At 36.5% G+C, this 20,050-nt stretch overlaps 1 protein-coding gene across 3 annotated transcripts in view; it reads right to left on the minus strand.

Annotated features, from left to right (window-relative positions):
• The window catches only part of GSK3B (glycogen synthase kinase 3 beta), a 200,650-nt gene that overhangs the window by 97,716 nt on the left and 82,884 nt on the right, over positions 1 to 20,050 (minus strand). For all 3 annotated transcript variants that reach the window (XM_030857599.3, XM_030857561.2, XM_030857592.3), the window contains exon 3: positions 5,335 to 5,418. In XM_030857599.3, the coding sequence (XP_030713459.1) occupies positions 5,335 to 5,418 (84 nt within the window). The remainder of the gene's footprint in view (positions 1 to 5,334; positions 5,419 to 20,050) is intronic.

Genomic DNA, 20,050 nt, shown 5'->3' on the forward strand with positions numbered 1-20,050 from the left:
CAAGTGCAACATATATTTGCTATTATTAAACAATAATCTGTAAAATAGTAAGTTAATGTGTTAATTATATGCCACGTGCTATGATAAGCACTTAGTAAACATTATTACATTTTTTCCTTACAAAATCCCTACTGTACAGATGACAAGGGTTGAAAAGGGTTTACAAAGGTAAATATCTTGCCCTGTCATACTGCTATCAAGTGGCACAAATAGGATGCAAACCCAAATATTTCTGGACACAAAGCCAGAGCTCTTTACTTTTCAGAATGGATTCACCCCAACCTTTCCTCTCCAGGGCTAGTGACAAACAGGCATAATCAAGCACAGCATTCTTCTCCCTGATCCCAGAAGCACTGGTACAGTCTTCACTTTCTGAACACAGCCCTCCACACAGTTACTCTCAATAGAAAAGTTGGTATGAGGAATAAGATCAATTTGCAAACCTTGCTATTTAAACTGTCTCTCATACAAATAGAGGGAGAGTTTTATTTAAGGAAGATAGCCTTTATCACTCAAGTAATCAATCTATGATGAACCACAGGTAAAACATTTTTATATGTAAGGCTACTTAGAGAAATATTTCTTACAGAAAACTTAATTGATTTAAATAAAATTGAAGGCTCCTGTAAAAACAAAATATGATTTCCATACTCCTACAGAGACCCAAGGTTCTACAAAGGTGAGCCGCAACTCAAGGGAAGGTAAAGTCAGCTGGTCCCATATCCCAGTTTCAACCAGAACAACTTTGCTTTTTATCTATTCTACCTGTAGAACAGGGATTCTTCATAAATTTCATTTAGGGGGAGAAAGGTTCCTATTGCTAAATATTAATACTAAAAAACACTATTCTCTAAGATACTTGGAATTCACAAAACTATTATAAGCCCAGACTGTTCAAAACCTTTAAAAAATTCCATTTCTCTCTGATCAAGGAGAAAGAGTACTAATTACTCTGAACTAAATCAGAGTTAATAAAATCTATTGGTTAACCTGGAGTATACTAATTGACTACATGATGCTCCAGTTATTACAGCAAATACTAATAATTCCAACCAGAAGACTAATGACTAGGACTAATTTGGTCACATTTCTAGTCCCTGTCCTGACTAATTCCTCCTTCTTCTAGCTACATTGGCTACTCTCTTCCACAATTATAGGCTGAAAGCTGATTATGTATAATTCCTAAAGAAAAAACAGTCTAAAATGGTAGGGTGGAGCACAATAAAGAGAAGGTCACCAAAATAGGTATAACCGTTCAGTCAAACTGTGGCCAGTGGACATATTTGTCAAATATTAACAGCCATCCTACTTGAACCCAGAGCTGGAAAATGCTCATGGACAAAAATTATGATGAGACTTTTGGATAGCTTAGCTACAATTCTAAAATTAAAAATAATAATAGGGGAACAGTTAAGAGTATTATGTAGTACAAAAACCCAGAGGAATATTACATAACCAATAACTAAAAATATTATAAGGCAAAAAGGGAAAGCTTTTATGAGATTTTGAATACTTAACAAGGTTAAAAATAGTTATTCATACAACTATGTATAACATGAACATACAGAATAAGATATGTAGTACTGAAGTCAAAAGCCAGGATAGTGAGTGAAAATTTTTCCTTTTTTAAAAAATTCCCAAAAAGGAGTAGTAGAGGCTCAGAGAGAAGACATACCAAGAGAGTGAATGAGGAAGGCTCAGGACAGATGGAAATCCACACAAAAATGTAGAAAGGATCAAATATTCAAAGAGAATAGGATGGGTAGAAACCCAATGAATGAGGGGTACAGAAACCCAGAGAAAGAGGTTGAAAAGAAGTAGCCCACAGAGAGAGAAACAGATAGACAGACACCAGAGTTAAAGAGGAAAGAAATATGAGGGGGTGCCACAGACCAAGAGAATGGGATAGAAACCCAGAGACAGAAAGAGACAAAGAGCCCAGAGTGAAAGGGCCAGAAACCCAGAATGTGGACAGAGACTGAAGGAAAAGGAGATAAAAAGCTTAGAAGAACAGAGTGATTGAAAATCATAGAGAAGAAAGAGAATCAGAGATGATGAAGATGATGAGAGGATTAAAAAATATTCCCATTTATATTTAAACATATCCACAGAACCTTACAAGAATTTCATGCCTATAATGATGAAACACTGAAATCTTCTCTTTCTCATCCTCACAATGCCGTCAACTCATTCTAATGGCCTCCTCACACCTCCTTTAGGCTCATGTTCTTACCAGAGATCTCCTGCTCAGAGCTTCCCCTAAGCAATCTGAAACCCCAAAAGAAACTCTTCACAGAGCTTCAAACCCCAGTCTCTTCAAAGAGGGTTCTTTTCACGACCTTGCCCTAGACAAAACCTGGATCCAACTCAAAGGCACTGGTTTCCTTGCACCTCTCTCAAATGAAGCCTGCTCTCAACCTTCAACATATTCTAGGACAAGAGAGCAATACTGATAAACTGCTAGCTCTTTGCTCAAACAACATCACCTCTCCCTCCTTCCTGACTCCTAAGAGCTCTACAACATGACTACACACCCTATCTACCCAACCTTGTCAATGTCATCTCTCCACTTAAGAGTCCCACCACCACCACCTAGAAGTCTTACATGTATATGTCTACTGGGCATCTCTCTATTTGCATATCCCAGAGGCATTTCAAACTACTAGTTTAATTATTTCCTCCCCCAAACTCTTCTAATATATATACATAGGCAATATATAATGCTCTTCACAAGACATTTAGATCCCTTTCTAAACAGCAGCTCTGAGTTCACTCTCAGTAACCCACTCTTGGACAGTTAGAACTAACAAACCTGAGCTCTCAAACCTAGAGCAGAATCCATTTTCTCATATGAGAAATATTAGTTTACTACCTGGTCTCTTGAGTGATGTTAGTCCTGCCAGAACAATTCAGAAGCAAGGAAGTGAAGATCATGAGTAGGGGAAGAAGAAATTATCATTTTGGTGGCTGGAAGATTATGGAAGTTCCTTAACCTATATACTTCTGCATATCTTTAGAAAGCCTTCCCTTTTTTGACAACGGAGGATCATTATTTTCAGCAACACATCACAACTTTTCTTTCTTTCTTTCTGTTCTCTTAATGGAGCTAGGCAAAATTAAAAGGGGTCTTTTTTTCACTTTGGAAAACTTATAACACTCAAGAGAAAGTTCTGAGATAAATGAAATACTAGAAAGTATATGTATTTCTTTTTTATAATAGAGAGAAGTGCATTGTCCTTCCGGTTATCTTCCCTTAATGACTTCTCAATTGCTCTTTATCTGTAAGACCATTTAAGATAAATAAGCAGCTCTGAAGAGCAGCAGGGAGGAAATCATCCTCTGCAGTACACAGATAACAGTCAGTCCATTGTCACTTCTTCTGCAGGATTAAGTAAGGGTAAGGGCAGATTGTGATGGGGGCTTCCACCAAACCAAAACCAGACAGGTAAGCCTTTAGGTGCTACCACAAAAGGTAGTCCTGAAAAGGTTTGTTCAAAAGGTTTGTGCTTCCCTTTCTGCTCTTTATCTTCGTAAGAATTAAATGAGTTAGTATTTGTAAAGCACTAAAACAGTGCCTGGCATACAGGAAAAGCTATATACATATACACACACACACATATATCTATATCTATATATTTTTTTCTTTTCCACTATGGTTTATTACAGGATATTGGATATAGTTCCCTGAGCTATACAATATGACCTTGTTGTTTATCCAGGGAAAGCTATATAAATTAAGTAATCAAGAGAAGATGTTTAAGGGGCTTTGTAGGGAGGCCTTTGCAAATGAATCCACATGCAATTCAGTGGTTCATGGAACAAATAGTTCTGACCTTTACGTTCCTCCCTGGGGTATTATAATGTCTAGCATTTAATAACAAAACCCATAGGGATGCGAAATTCCATTATAAGAGTGCTGTGCACACAACAGATGCTCCATAATTTTATTTGGGAAGGGACAGGAAAAAGTAAAAACATGTCAAAACAGGTAAGATCAAAGACATAACAGGCAGTTTGCTACGTTAATAAAAAAAAAAAAAAAGGAGCATGAACCAAATAATGGGCTTTAGGAACAAAAGAGCTCAAATATTTGAGGGTTTATGGTCCTTAATACAAGCAGAGGCCATCATTTAAACTTAAAAAAAAAAAATTAAAAAAAAAAACACTTAAGAAATGAGAGTCACTAAAGGGCCAATCTGCTAATTATGGTTGTTAGAACATTAGCTATCATATACACACATGCGCGTGCACGCGCGCAACATATCTGTAGGCATGTATATCATAATTCTGGCTTAATACATAGGTATTTTCCCATATTACAGGCTCTGTCATGAAAAAAGAATTTCTAAGGAAATAATCTCAATAAAAGTTAATGGAAAATGATTAAATGGTACACTGGGAAATATGTGAGTAAAAAGAACTGGGCTAGAAATCAAGAGGTATTATGGATCTAAGGGCTTTGGGACAGTATAAGCATGGTATGTGAGGTCCAAAAATATCAAATGAATTTATCCAAAGTAATGTTTATTTAGCCAAAAAGATGAAGTGCTTATTACTTGCCCTCCCCCTTACCCCAAACCAGTGAAGGAAGACTGAATCTGGGAAGAAGGAACAGTGAACAGACAGAAAGAAGACCATGGTAAAACAGAAGAAACTGGTTTTCTATGCTTCCAACTCCAGTGAGTACAGTGACATTAGCCATTGCGTCTTCTAAAGAGAAAGACCAAGGGGGTCGGGGTAGGGGGCAAGGGGGATCCAAAGCATGAAATCTTCTTTAATTATCCTTTGCTTTCACAGAATTAAATGTGATCATAAATAGTGATCACTTATTAAGAAGTTCTGTAATATTATATCTTTTCCAAATTTTTCCCTAGCCAAGGATAGGTTAAACATGCTTCCCAATGTTTAAGTCTCATTCTGGTCCTACCAAAGTCCTCCTGCTTCCCTTTCCCCTCCAACACTTCCACTTAACAATATGACATCATTTTCCTCCCTCCAATAAACAGGTGAACTATCATGGGGCTCCAGAAGCACATAAGGAACACAAAAGGTTTTAAATATATATACATATTTGCTTTAGAACCGAAGACAAGTGTTTTAAAAAGAAGAAAATTCTTAAAAATTAATCCCCTCTATCATTTCATTAACATTTTCCTGATATAACTAATGATATTCAATAATCATATCTTGAGGTCAGAATCACTAGGGCCTGTGTTTTGGAATACTTCCATTCAATGAGCAAAGCTGTTTCAAGGGGAAGGGGGGATATGGACTATTTCTAGAAGAATAACAAGTCTATCACAATATTCAGTATCAACGTTCTACAAGACTTACCTTTTCACCACTTGAGTAGAAGAAATAACGCAATCGGACTATGTTACAGTGATCTAGCTTTCTCATGATTTGGAGCTCTCGGTTCTGAAAAGGAAACACATGAAAATATTTTTTAAAGGATAACTGCTATTCATATTGACTAAGATGCTTCTGAAATAACATTAAGCACTACAAAGAGCAGGCTATAGATATGTTACTAAAAAGTATCATCTATAGACCAGTCTGTGAACTATTTATTACTGTTCTGCAATAAGATAAATATAGAAATTGAGAATAAGTGTTCAGACTCTTTTATTGCAATGTGAAAGAATAATTTGATATCTATGAATCTTATAATTAAAAGTGGGGCCTATAGTTTGTATTTTCTTAAAATTCACTTTTCTCATAATTCATTTTTATTGTAGTTTATAAAAAATATCAGTCTTCAATGAATTGGAAATTTTTAAAACCAGTAAGTACCTCACTACAAATAGCTTGAGAAGCACTGGTCTACAGTATGTAAGAGTTATCTGAAAGAAGCTATTATTACTATAATTTTTGCAACTATAATAAAAATCAAACTTCTCACCAAACAAATAAATTTGGGTGCCAAGAAAACTCTCACAAGCCCTATTATTTTCCAAGATACAGTGAAAAATCTGAGAGTTAGCCCCACTAGAAGGGCTCAGTTGCCAGAGTTAAAATATGACATGCTGGAAATTGTACAGTCCTGGTAAATTTATAGATTCCACAAATAATATTCCCTTTGGGGAGTTTCAAAATTATGCTTCAAGAAAATAAAACATTAAATAATATGACAACTTCCTAACACCATGAATTTTGCAGTAATAAATTTGAAGAGTACATGTATATTAACAACAATTCCAACCATTATACTTAGCTGTCAGAAATCCAGTTAATAAAATCCAAATTATATAACACAGAGAAAGAATACCAAAATGTCTGTTAAGCGGACAGAAAACATACAATTTCAATTAAAATGGTGATTTAGAAGAGCTAGAAACATAAAGTACATACCTGGGAATTTGGAAGGTAAATGATGTTATGGTTAGAAAACAAGGCCAAAATATAGAGGGGTGGGGGGTGTACTGCGGACAAAGAGCCTAATAAGCAGAACCGTCCTAGAGCAGAGTGGGCTCCAGTTCTTGGAAGATGGTAGCAGAAATAAGCAAATGGTCCTCCTCCTCTAGAAACTTCCAATAGACTCTATGATGGTTCTAGCATGTCCTCTAAAAGGAAATAGGAAACTCAAGATGACTCTCCTTCTGTCCCTTTAAACTGACTATGAGAGCTGGGCTTATGTACACAGTGATATTTAAAATCTTTTTATAAAATATCCATCTTTCACTCCATTACTTGTTTTAAAATGTTTATAGCTGAAGCAATAAACAGAAACTTAAGAGAGTACAGTATACTTGCTTTAACAAAAATAATAACTTGTATCAGACTCTGAGTTTTGACTGTTACAGAGAAGGACACAGAAAATTTTACAAATTTCAAAACTTTCCATTTCTTCCAAATTGAAGCTATTTCTGAAGTATGGCTATACTTTGCCAATTCACATCTAGGTAGCTAGTTTTGTGGGAGAACTGCTAGTAAGCTAAGACTCACTCTTCTCAGGTATTAAGATTGTTTTTAACATAGACACCCATGTTAAAATAAGCTATCTATTTTTCCGGACTCATTAACTAAGGTAACAGAGAACTATTAAATTCCCAGATGACAGAAGTTGTGTTAAGGTTATGCATATGATCTTTTATCAAAAAGAATGCATAAGTGAAGCAAGTACAAGGACCAAATATTCATCTAGGGACTTCCCTGGTGGCACAGTGATTAAGAATTCGCCTGCCAATGCAGGGGACACGGGTTTGAGCCCTGGTCCAGGAAGATCCCACATGCTGCAGAGCAACTAAGCCCGTCCACCACAACTACTGAGCCTGCGCTCTGGAGCCCGTGAGCCACAACTACTAACCCTACGTGCCGCAACTACTGAAGCCCACACGCCTAGAGCCCGTGCCCCACAACAAGAGAAGCCACTGCAATGAGAAGCCCACCCAACACAATGAAGAGTAGCTCCCACTCACCACAACTAGCGAAAGCCAGTGCACAGCAATGAAACACAAAACACAGCCAAAAAAAAAATTTCCCTAAAAGATCCAAAATATAAATTTCATAGAGCAATATTTTAAATTATTAATCAAGCCAATATTAGACAAAGTTCATGTCTGAGATGAATTTAATACACAACTATCCCAAGCCTAACCATTTTTACTGAGTCATTCTTTATTAGTACACTAATGACATACTAATTCTACAGAAAAAAATTGTTATTCTACAAATACAGTGCGCCTATTCCGTGACAGGCATCATTTACAGTATTAAGGATATGGCAGTGAACAAGACTAACAAAGTTCTTATCCTCATGAAACTTTCAGTCTATGGAGGACAGGGAGGAATAAACAATATATTTTCATGTAAAGTAAGAGAATAGATCATGATAGAGAGAAAGGGTTATTATTTTAGATACGGAAGTCGGAGTAGACCTCACAAAGAAGGTAAGATCTGAACACAAATCTGAATGATATAAAAATGAGAACCATGTGAGGATATGGGGGAAGAGCACTACAGTTACAGGGAACTCCAAATATAAATGCCTAGAGGTGGGCTTGGTATATTCAAAAATAGCTAGAAGAATAATGTGATTGCAACATGTTGAGTAAAGGAAGAGGCGGGAGACAAGTACAGAGAGAGGCAGGTGGTATGTCATATAAACTCTCATTAATAATGGTGAGAAACTGAATTTCACACTAAATGTAAAGGAAAGCCAATGAGGCCAAGAAAATGACATAATCAGACTTACATTTTTAAATGATCATTCCAAAAACTAAAAATAAATTTGGGGGAGAAAGTGGATCAAGAGTTCTGTTTGAAATCCTTATTAGACATCCAAGTGAAAACACTGAGGCTCAAGGTAGAAGGTGGGGCTGGAAATATATGTCTGGAAGTCATCGCATAAAGGGGACTCAAAGCAAGGGGACCTAATAATATCACCTAGGGAAGAAGTTTAGAAAAATACATATATATATTCATATATCTATATATCTATATCTATTTATCTATCTACCTACCTACCTACCTATCCATCCATCCGTTCATCTGTCTGTCCGTCCACAGGTATAAAAAGGAGTAAATCAAGTGAAGTAATCAGTGAAGCAGGATGAAAAGCAAGAGAGAAGATTACCTTAGAAGCCAAGTAAAATAAGTTTTCAGAAAAAGGCCCTGACCATTTATATCAAAAGCTGCTGAAAGGCTGATTAAGATGAAAATAGAAGACAACTGGATATGGCAAATGCAGGATGTTAGTGACTCTTACAAGAGTGATTTCAGTGGTGACAAAAGTCTGACTACAGTGAATTAAATTGGGGTTGGGAGACAAGGGAAAGAACTAAGAAGTCAGAAAGTTCAAAGAGAAATGAGATTTTCAGCTCTAGCGGAATGAAGAAATCAGCAAATTCACTCCCCCAAAACACCTGTAAAAAGAACTGCATTGTAGAAAACAATCATTTCAGGGCTCAGGAAATCAACCAAAAGCAACAACAAATCAAAAAGCATTTATTCAAGAAACACTGCTAGATACTGGAGTTATGACAGTGGGGGCTGGTTACCTTCTTGCTAGGGAATACTACCTTCCCCCACAATCACCTCCCAGCTCAGCCCACAGCTCTGCTACCCTGAGGATTCAACACCAGGTGGGGAAAATGACAGACTGGCAGAACACTAAGAAATATAACAGGGAGATCCTGAAAATGGAGAGGCTAAATAAGCTCTGCACATACCCTTGGGCTGATTTAGAGGCTGTGCACATATGCATGGGAGATCCAAGAAGGCCTTTGGAGAAAGTAAAAGCTGAGGCTGACTTAAAAACTGCCTGAATTTTTAATGTACAGAACCCGTGTACAGAAGCATCCAAAAAATGATGGAAGCTTTATAAACTCAAAATGTTTGAACATAATCTCTAACCAATAACTGGCTGACCACTAAGCCATGCAAAGAGTAATTCCTAAGAAATGAGGAGAAAAAATTAAAATTAGAATAAAAATTTAACACAGAATTCAGGGGCTTCAAACTGGGGAGGAGAAAGATTCTATAGATTAGCTGCAGGTAAGTTACAAAAAAAAGAAAAAGAAAGAAAACCCCCAAAACAAGTTTCAGGGCGAATAAAAAAAAAATTAACAGAATCCAGAGTTGCTACAATATATTATCCAACATTTCCAACTGTCCAAGAAAATTGTGAGACCTGCAAACAACAGGAAAAGTTGACCTACACTCAGGTAAAAAAGAAAAGGAGCCAACAGAAACTGACTCTGGGTAGACACAGCTGTTGGATTTAGCAGACAAGAATACAAAGCAGGTATTATGTTCAAAGAATGTTAAGCTTCTTGACACTGGCCTTGGCAATGATTTTTTAGATTTGACACCAAAAGCAAAGGCAACAAAAACAAAAATAAACAAGTGGGACTACCTCAAATTAAAAACCTCTGCACGGCAAACTACCAACAAAATGAAAAGACAACCTATGGAATGGGATAAAATATTTGCAAATCATATATTAGATAAGGGGTTAATATCCAAAATATATAAAACTCATACAACTCAACAGCAAAATAAAGAACAAAACAAAACAAACCTCAAATAATCTGATTTAAAAATCGGCAAAGGACCTGAATAGGCATTTTTCCAAAGAAGACATACAGATGGCCAACAAGTACATGAAAAGATGCTCAACATCACTAATCATCAGGCCATGCAAATCAAAACCACACCTGTTAGAATGGATATTATCAAAAAGGCAAGAAATAACCAGTGTTTGTGAGGATGCAGAGAAAGGGAACCTTGGAAATGTACCTTGGAAATGTACACTGGTGCAGCCACTATGGAAAATAATAGTACACTGGTGGATGTACTACTGGTGGAAATGTACACTGATGCAGCCACTATGGAAAATAGTATGGAGGTTCCTCAAAATATTAAAAATAGAACTATTTGAGGAGCTTTTTATGGAAATGTTACCATTTTGACCTCTATTATTTCAGTATATCATTGTAATGAATAAAGAGTTAAAAGCAGAAAAAAAAAAAAAAAGAACTATCAAAGGATCCAGCAATTCCACTTCTGGGTATATATCCAAAGAAAATGAAATGACTATCTCAAAGAGATACCTGTACTGCCATGTTCACTGCAGTATTATTTACAACAGCCCAAGACATAGAAGCAATCTAAGTGTCCATCAACAGCTGAATGGATAAAGAAAATGTGTGTGTGTGTGTGTGTGTGTGTGTGAGAGAGAGAGAGAGAGAGAGAGAGAGAGAGAGAGAGAGAGAGAGAGAGAGCGAGCATTATGCTAAGTGAAATAAGTCAGACAGAGAAAGACAAACACTGTACGATAACACATGTGGAATCTAAAAAAGCCCAACTCATACAAACAGACTAGAAAGGTGGCTGCCAGAGGCTGGAGGTTGGGGGAAAGGAGGAGCTGGTCAAAGAATATAAACTTCAAATTATAACATAAACAAGTTTTGAGAATTTCATATACAGTATGACTATAATTAATAATACTTATTGTATATCTGAAAGTTGCTGAGAGAATAGACCTTAAATGTTCTCACTACAAAAAAGAAATAGTAATTACAAGCCGTGACATGTTAGCAGATGCTATGATGGTAATCATTTTGCTATATATAACTGCATGAAATCAAAATGTTGTACCTTAAACTTATACAATATTATACATCAATTGTATCTCAATAAAGCTGAAAAAATTTTAATATATACTAAATAAATTAATATGTTCAAAGAATTAAGGGAAATTATATTTTAAAAATTAAAGAAAAATATTATGACAACTATACAAGTAGAAAACTTCAATAAAGAAATATGAACATTTAAAACCTGGAAATACTAGAGATGAAAAGTGTAACAAAAGAAGTAAAAGATTCACTATGGGCTCAAGATAAGATTTGAGGTGACATTACAAAAAAAATCTGTGAACTTGAAAACAGAGAATTAGAAATTATTCAACTGAAAAACCAAAGAGAAAAATAAGACAGCAGAAAAATGAACAGGGCCTCAGAGACCTGCTGTAGGATAATGTCACACCTACCAAACAACTAGAAATATGTATAAAGGCAATCAGAAAAAAGACCTACCAAAATATGGATAAAGGCAACATCAGAAAAGAGGAAAAAGAAAAAGGAGAAAAAATATATTTGAAGAAGTAATTGCTGAAAACTTCCCAAATTTGATGAAAAACACTAATCTACTGAACCATAAAGCTTAATGAACCCCCAACAGAATAAACACAAAAAGATTCACACGGAGGCACAGCACTTTTGAACTGAAGCCACAAAAGAAGAATAATGAAAGCAGTAACAGAAAAATGATTCATCATATACACGGGGAAAACAATATAATTAACAGCTGACTAATCATCGAACTAATGGAGGCTAGAAAGCAATTTAAAAAAAAATCAAAATGCTGAAAGAAAAAAACCAAATAAACCCTGTCAACCAAGAATGCTATATACAAAAAAAATTATTCTTCAAACAGGAAAGGAAAAATAAAAACATCCTCAGATTTTTTTTTTAAATGGTGAATATTCTATGGCAGAAGGCCTGTCTTTAAAAAATACTAAAGCAAGTCTCTCAGGCTGAAAGGAAACGACACCAGAAGGTAATTCAAATACACAAGGAGAAATAAGACCACTACAAATGGTAAATATAAATGGGAAAATAGAAAAAACTACACATTTTTTCTTTTCTTAATTTCATCAGACATAAACTCTATAAAGCAATTATGATAACAGTGTGTTAGTAGGCTTATAACAGAAATAGATATAATACATACGACAATAATAGCAGGAAGGAGAGGGGAGAAAAGGTATTTTGGAAAAAAGGTGCTATATTTTACTGGAATTAAGTCAGTAACTAAACTGAAGCAGACTGTGATAAACTGAAATGCACACTGTAATTCCTAAAGCAGCCACTAAGAACATAATTTTTTTAATATTGAAAATCAACACCGGGGGCTTCCCTGGTGGCGCAGTGGTTGAGAGTCTGCCTGCCGATGCAGGGGACACGGGTTCGTGCCCCGGTCCGGGAAGATCCCACATGCCGCGGAGCGGCTGGGCCCGTGAGCCATGGCCGCTGAGCCTGCGCGTCCGGAGCCTGTGCTCCACAACCGGAGAGGCCACAACAGTGAGAGGCCTGCGTACCGCAAAAAAAAAAAAAAATCAACACTGGACCTAAAATGGTACACTAAAAAAGTTGTTCAACACAAAGGGAGGCAATAAATGAGAACGGAGGAACAAAAACAACACGAGAGATATAGAAAACAAAGAGCAACATGCAGGGGTAAAACTAGTCATGTGAAAAACTATGTAAAATGTGATTGAGTATACAGTCAAAGGCAAAGATTGTCAGACTGGAGAAGAAAGCAAGCTCCAACTATATTCTTTCTACAATAGGCACGCTTTAGATTCAGATTCAAAGACATAATAACTTGAGCATAAAATGATGGAAAAACATATGCCATGAAAACAGCAACAAAAGAGATCTGGAGTGGAAATGTTATTAGCAAAGTAAATTTTAAGAGAGATAAGAAATATTCCCATTTCCTACCAGATAAAGTCTAAATCACTTCATAATCTCGTCCCTCTTTATCAACTCAATCTTACCCTCCGCTCAAGGCCAATGAGATCATAACTAGATCCCACTTCTCACTCTTCTTGAGTATATTACTTCACTCCCAGTTCTAAGCCACTGATCACACTTAGCATCACTGGAATGTCTCTATCCTCCCTCCCTCCTACATATATTCTACCCATCCTTTAAGTTCCTATTTAACTCCCACCTCTTCAAGGCCATCTCCAGCTGCCCCCACTCACACTAATCTTTTCCAATATCTAAATTCCTGTAGCACCTAAGAATTATTTTGGAATTTATTATATACTCTATTAGCTTTGTTTTATTTTACAACTATAGTTCAGTGCTGTTATATAAAACACTGCTTTTCAAAAAGCAGCTTATAAAAATCATATATATCACTGGAGATACACATACACACACACACACCCCTTGCCCAACTAGCTTACTATAAGTGCCTTTAGAGCAAAATATGAATTTTGTGTCTTTCTATATCACCCACAGGGTTCTCAAAGCCTAGCCAAATTAATAGTTTCACTTGCTAGTTCATCTAATCTCCTTATTTTCTAGACAACGAAGTAGCCAGGGCTTGGTCTCTCACCTCTTTTTAGCTATCTCAATTATCTCTTCCAGTCTCAGGGCTTTAAAGGCTGATGACTCCCAATTTTATATTGCCAGACCAGATCTTTCCTACGTAATACCCCAGAATCTTCTAGCCAACTGCCTACTTGACAATTCTTCTAATATACATCTCAACTTGACATATCATGAGTAAAATTCCTGATCTTCCTTAAACCTGTTCAACTCATAGCCTCCCTATCTCAATTATCGACAATTCCACTATTCCAGCCGTGCAGGCCAAAAATTTGAAATCTTGATTCCTCCTTCTCTCTGACCTCACCTTCAATCTGTCAAGAAATACTGTTGGCTCCACCTTCAAAATATTTCCAAGATCCCAGCAACTGCACTGTGAAGCAATTTAATAGAAATGGATATTTATGTTTATACAAAAAACCTACAGTTGAATGTTCATAGCTGAATTCAGAATAGCTACCAGATGTCTTTCAATGCGCGAATGGATAAACAAATTGTGGTATATACATACTATGGAATGCTAGTTAGTAATAAGAAAAGAGAACCAATTATTGATACATGCCACAACTTTGATGAATCTCCAGAGAATTATGCTGAGCAAATAAAGCCAATCTCAAAAGGTAACACACTGTATATGACTTCATTTATATAGCATTCTTCAAATAACGATATTACAGAAATGGGGAACAGATTACTGATTGTTGCAAGGGGTTAAATTGGAGGTTAGGAGTGGAAAGATGGTGGGGAGACAAATGAGTATGGTTATAAAAGGGCAGTAAGAGGGTCCTTGTGATGGTGGAACTGTTCCATATCTTGACTGTAGTAGTAAATACACAAACCTACACATATAATAAAATTGGGGAGAATTAAAAAATACACACAAACGTACAAAGTAGTACAAGAAGATATGGAGATGTCATACAGAGTGAAGTAAGTCAGAAAGAGAAAGACAAATACCGTATGCTAACACATATATATGGAACTTAAGAAAAAAAATGTCATGAAGAACCTAGGGGTAAGACAAGAATAAAGCCACAGACATACTAGAGAACGGACTTGAGGATATGGGGAGGGGGAAGGGTGAGCTGTGACAAAGCGAGAGAGAGGCATGGACATATATACACTACCAAATGTAAGGTAGATAGCTAGTGGGAAGCAGCCGCATAGCACAGGGAGATCAGCTCGGTGCTTTGTGACCACCTGGAGGGGTGGGATAGGGAGGGAGAGAGGGAGGGAGACGCAAGAGGGAAGAGATATGGGAACATATGTATATGTATAACTGATTCACTTTGTTATAAAGCAGAAACTAACACACCATTGTAAAGCAATTATACTCCAATAAAGATGTTAAAAAAAAGAGCATTAAAAAATGAATAATAAAAGTAAAATATATTTTATTTTTCTTATTCTTAATTGATCTAACATATAACCATTTGTTCAAAATAATAACAGCAACAATGCATTCAGTGATGATATCTTACAGATTAGTGATATTAATGACAGCAACGTCATATGGAATGGAAAGGAGGAACTGGGAATACTCTGCCCTGAGGTACTTTCACTATCAGTGAAGTATTATAGTGTTAATTGAAAATGGACTTCAAAAAGTAGTAAAATGGGGCTTCCCTGGTGGCGCAGTGGTTGAGAGTCCGCCTGCCGATGCAGGGGACACGGGTTCGTGTCCCGGTCCGGGAAGATCCCACATGCCGCAGAGCAGCTGGGCCCGTGAGCCATGACCGCTGAGCCTGCATGTCCGGAGCCTGTGCTCCGCAACGGGAGAGGCCGCAACAGTGAGAGGCCCGCGTACCACAAAAAAAAAAAAAAAAAAGTAGTAAAATGTACATTGTAGACTCAAGTACAACTACTAAATAAAGTTAAAAAGAAAAGTGTAATAGATATGCTAAGAGAGGAGAAAAACCAGAATCCTATAAAATGCTCAGTCAAAAACAGAGGAAGCAAAAAAACAGCAAGACAAAATAAACAAAGAACAAGTTCAATGAATAGAAACAGTAACAAATATGGTAAAAATATGATTCAACTATATCAATAATCTCTTTAAACATCAAAGGCCTAAATATACCACACGAAAGACAGAGACTATCAGTGGATTAAAAAAAAAAAAAACGAAAAAACATTAAAGTTGCACAATGTTATAAATCAATTACATCACAATTTAAAAACATAAAAATAATTTTAAAAATAAGTTTTAAAAAGACCCAACTCTATATAATCTAAAAGAAATCCATTTAAAATTCAAAGACACAGATACATTAAAAGTAGGGATGGAAACATCAGGAAAACTACAGACCAATATCCCTGATAGATACTGATGCAAAAACCCTCAACAAAATACTAGCAAACCAAACTCAAAACCTCATTGAAAGGATTATATACCTTATAAACATTACCAAGTTTTTTTTAAAACTTGTATGCAGCAAAGTGATTCAATTATACATATACACGTATCCATTCTTTTTCAAATTCTTTTCCCATTTAGGTTGTTACATAATATTGAGCAGAGTTCCCTGTGCTATACACTGGGTCCTTGTTGGTTAACCATTTTATTTATTTATTTTTAAATTGGAGTATAATTGCTTTACAATGTTGTGTTAGTTTCTGCTGTACAATGAAGTGAATCAGCTATATGTATACATATATCCCCTCCCTCCCAGCACCCCCCATCTCACCCATCTGAGTCATCAAAGAGCAACAGGCTGAGCTCCCTGTGCTATACCACAGCTTCCCACTAGCTATTTTACACATGGTAGTGTATTTATGTCAAACCCAATCTCCCAATTCATCCCACCCTCCCCTTCTCCTGCTGTGTCCACACGTCCATTCTCTATGTCTGTGTCTCTATTCCTGCCCTGCAAATAGGTTCATCTGTACAATTTTTCTAGATTCTACATATATGCGTTAATATACTGTATTTGTTTTTCTCATTCTGACTTACTTCACTCTGTATGACAGACTCTAAGTCCATCTGCATCTCTACAAATGACCCAATTTCGTTCTTTTTTATGGCTGAGTAACATTCCATTGTATATATGTACCACATCTTCTTTATCCATTCATCTGTCGATGGAAATTTAGGTTGCTTCCATGTCCTGGCTATTGTAAATGGTGCTGCAATGAACACTGGGGTACATGTGTCTTTCTGAATTATGTTTTTCTCAGGTTACATGCCCAGTAGTGGGATTACTGGGTCATGTGGTAGTTCTATTTTTAGTTTTTTAAGGAACCTCCATACTGTTCTCCATAGTGGCTCTATCAATTTACATTCCCACCAACAGTGCAAGAGGGTTCTCCTTTCTCCACACCCTCTCCATTTTAAATACAGCAGTGTGTACATGTCAATCCCAAACTCCTTAACTATCCCTACCCCTCACCCTTTCCCCTGGTAACCGTAAATTCGCTCTAAGTCTGTTTCTGTTTTGCAGATAAGTTCATTTGTATCATCAGACAAGTTCATTTGTATCATTTCTTTTTAGATTCCACATATAAGCGATATCATGCAATGTATCTCTTTCTCTGTCTGACTTAACTTCACTCAGTATGATAATCTCTAGGTCCACCATGTTGCTACAAATGGCATTATTTCATTCTTTTTAATGGCTTAGTAATATTCTGCTGTATATATGCACCACATCTTCTTTAGCCACTCCTCTGTTGATGGACATTTAGGTTGCTTCCATGTCTTGGCTATTGTAAACAGTGCTGCAATGAACACTGGGGTGCATGTAACCTTTTGGACCATGTTTTTCTGCAGATATATGCCCAGAAGTGTAATGTAAATTGGTACAGCCACTATGGAGAACAGTATGGAGGTTCCTTAAAAAACTAAAAATAGAGCTACCATATGATCCTGTAATCCTACTCCTGGGTATATCTCTGGAGAAATACCAAGTTTTATACCTGGAATGCAAGGTTCTACATATGGAAATCAATCAATGTAATACATCACATTAGCAACATGAAGGACAAAAATCAAATGACCATCTCAACTGATACAGAAAAAGCATTTAACAAAATTCAACATTCTTTCATGGTAAGAATGCTCAACAAACTAGAAATAGAAGAAAACTGCCTCAACATAATAAGTTGTATGTGAAAAGCCCACAGTTAACATCATACTCAATGTCAAAAAACTTAAAGCTTCCCCTCTAAAATCAGGAACAAGGCAAGGATGCCCTCTCTTGCCACTACTATTAAAACAGTGTTTGAAACCCTAGCCAGAACATTTACAAAAGAAAAATAATAAAAGACATTCAAATTGGAAAAATAAGTAAAATTATTTCTGTTTACAGATGAGATGATCTTACATGTAGAAAAACCTGAAGAATTAAAAACAAAAAAACCCCACAAAGCCCTGTTAGAAATAATAAACGATTTCAGCAAAGTTTTAGAATACTAAAACAAAATGAATACAAAAATTGATTGTATTTCTATAAACTAACAATGACCAATCAAAAAAGAAAGCAATCAGGCTTCCCTGGTGGTGCAGTGGTTGAGAATATGCCTGCTGATGCAGGGGACAGGGGTTTGTGCCCCGGTCCAGGAAGATCCCACATACTGCGGAGCGGCTGGGCCTGTAAGCCATGGCCGCTGAGCCTGCGCGTCCGGAGCCTGTGCTCCGCAACAGGAGAGGCCACAACAGCGAGAGGCCCGCGTACCACAAAAAAAAAAAAAAAAAAAAGCAATTTCATTTACTATATATAGCGCCAAAAAGGACAAAATACTTAGGAAAAAACCTAACCAAGGAGGTAAAAAACTTGTACACTGAGAACTATGAAACACTGCCAAAAGAAATCAAAGATAGAAATAAGTGGAAAGACCTCACGCTAATGGACTGGAAGACTTAATAACATTAAAATGTCTGTACCACCCAAAAGTCATCTATAGATTCAATCCAATTCCTATCAAAATCCCAATGGCATCTTTTGCAGTAATAGAAAAACAAAATCCTAAAATTCTATACAGAATCTCAAATACCCCAAAGAGCCAAAACAATCTTGAAAACAGAAGGACAAAGTTGGAGGTTTCACACTTCCTGATTTGAAAACAAGCTACAAAGCAACAGGAATCAAGACAGTATGGAACTAGCATAAACACAGATATATAGACTAATGGAACAGAATAGAGAAACTAGAAATAAACCCTTATGTGTATTTTCAACAAGGGTGCCAAGACTACACAATCGGGAAAGGATAATCTCTTAAGCAAATGGTGCTGGGAAAACAGGATATTCACAGGCAAAAAAAAAAAGAAGAGGGACCCTTACCTTACACCATACACAAAAATTAACTCAAAATGGATCAAAGTCCTAAACAGAAGACCACAAAAATCCTGGAAGAAAATATAGGGGAAACACTTCAGGACACGAGCATTGGCAACATATTTGACCTTTGGTGACTAGCTTACTTCACTTAGCATAATGTTTTTGAGGTTCATCCATGTTCTGATAAGTGACAGAATTTCTTTCTTTTGATGACATCAAAAAGCTCAAGTGACTACAGCAAAAAGAGACAAATGGGACTACATCAAACTTTTAAACTTCTGAGTGTTAAAGGAAATTAAAGCATAAGCTAACTTGTACGTGAAATCCTTTTTTTAATTAAAAAAAAGGTCAAACTCACAGAAAAATAGAGTAGAATTATGGTTACAATGGGTTGGGGTGTGGGTGAAACAGAAAGATGCTGGTTAAAGGGTACATGCCTTCAGTCATGAGATGACATAGTTCTGGGGATCTAATGTACAGCATGGTACCTATAGTTAATAGTACTGTATTGTATTCTTGAAATTTGCTAAGAGAGTAGATCTCAAGTGTTCTCACCATGCACATACAAAAAAGGTAATTATGTGAGGTGATGAATATGTTAATTACTTCTTAGGGCAATCATTTCACAATTTATACATATAACAGATTATTACATTGAATACTTTAAATATATGCAGTTTTGTAAATTATACTTAATAAAACTGGGGGGAAAACGTTCAACAAAAAAAAACCCCAAAACAGAAAAAATAGCTACGTAAATCAGTTTAATGTTACATTTTTTTTTATAAAATAAAGGAATGGAGAACAATATACCATACAAAGACTGAGCTAAAGAAAACTGAAGTAGTTACATTAATTTCAGACAAAGAGGACTACACAGCAAGAATAATTATCAGGGATAAAAAGGGACATTACAGACATTACATAATGAAAAAGGGATCAATTCTCCAAAGAGACATAATAATTCTTAAGGTGTATGCACCTAACAACAGAGTCAAAATATTTGAGGCAGAAACTAATGGAATCGGGCTTCCCTGGCGGTGCAGTGGTTGAGAGTCCGCCTGCTGATGCATGGGACACGGATTCGTGCCCCGGTCCGGGAGGATCCCGCATGCCGCGGAGCGGCTGGGCCCGTGAGACATGG

Source organism: Globicephala melas, chromosome 4, assembly GCF_963455315.2.
Source record: "Globicephala melas chromosome 4, mGloMel1.2, whole genome shotgun sequence".
NCBI classification, from domain to species: domain Eukaryota; kingdom Metazoa; phylum Chordata; class Mammalia; order Artiodactyla; family Delphinidae; genus Globicephala; species Globicephala melas.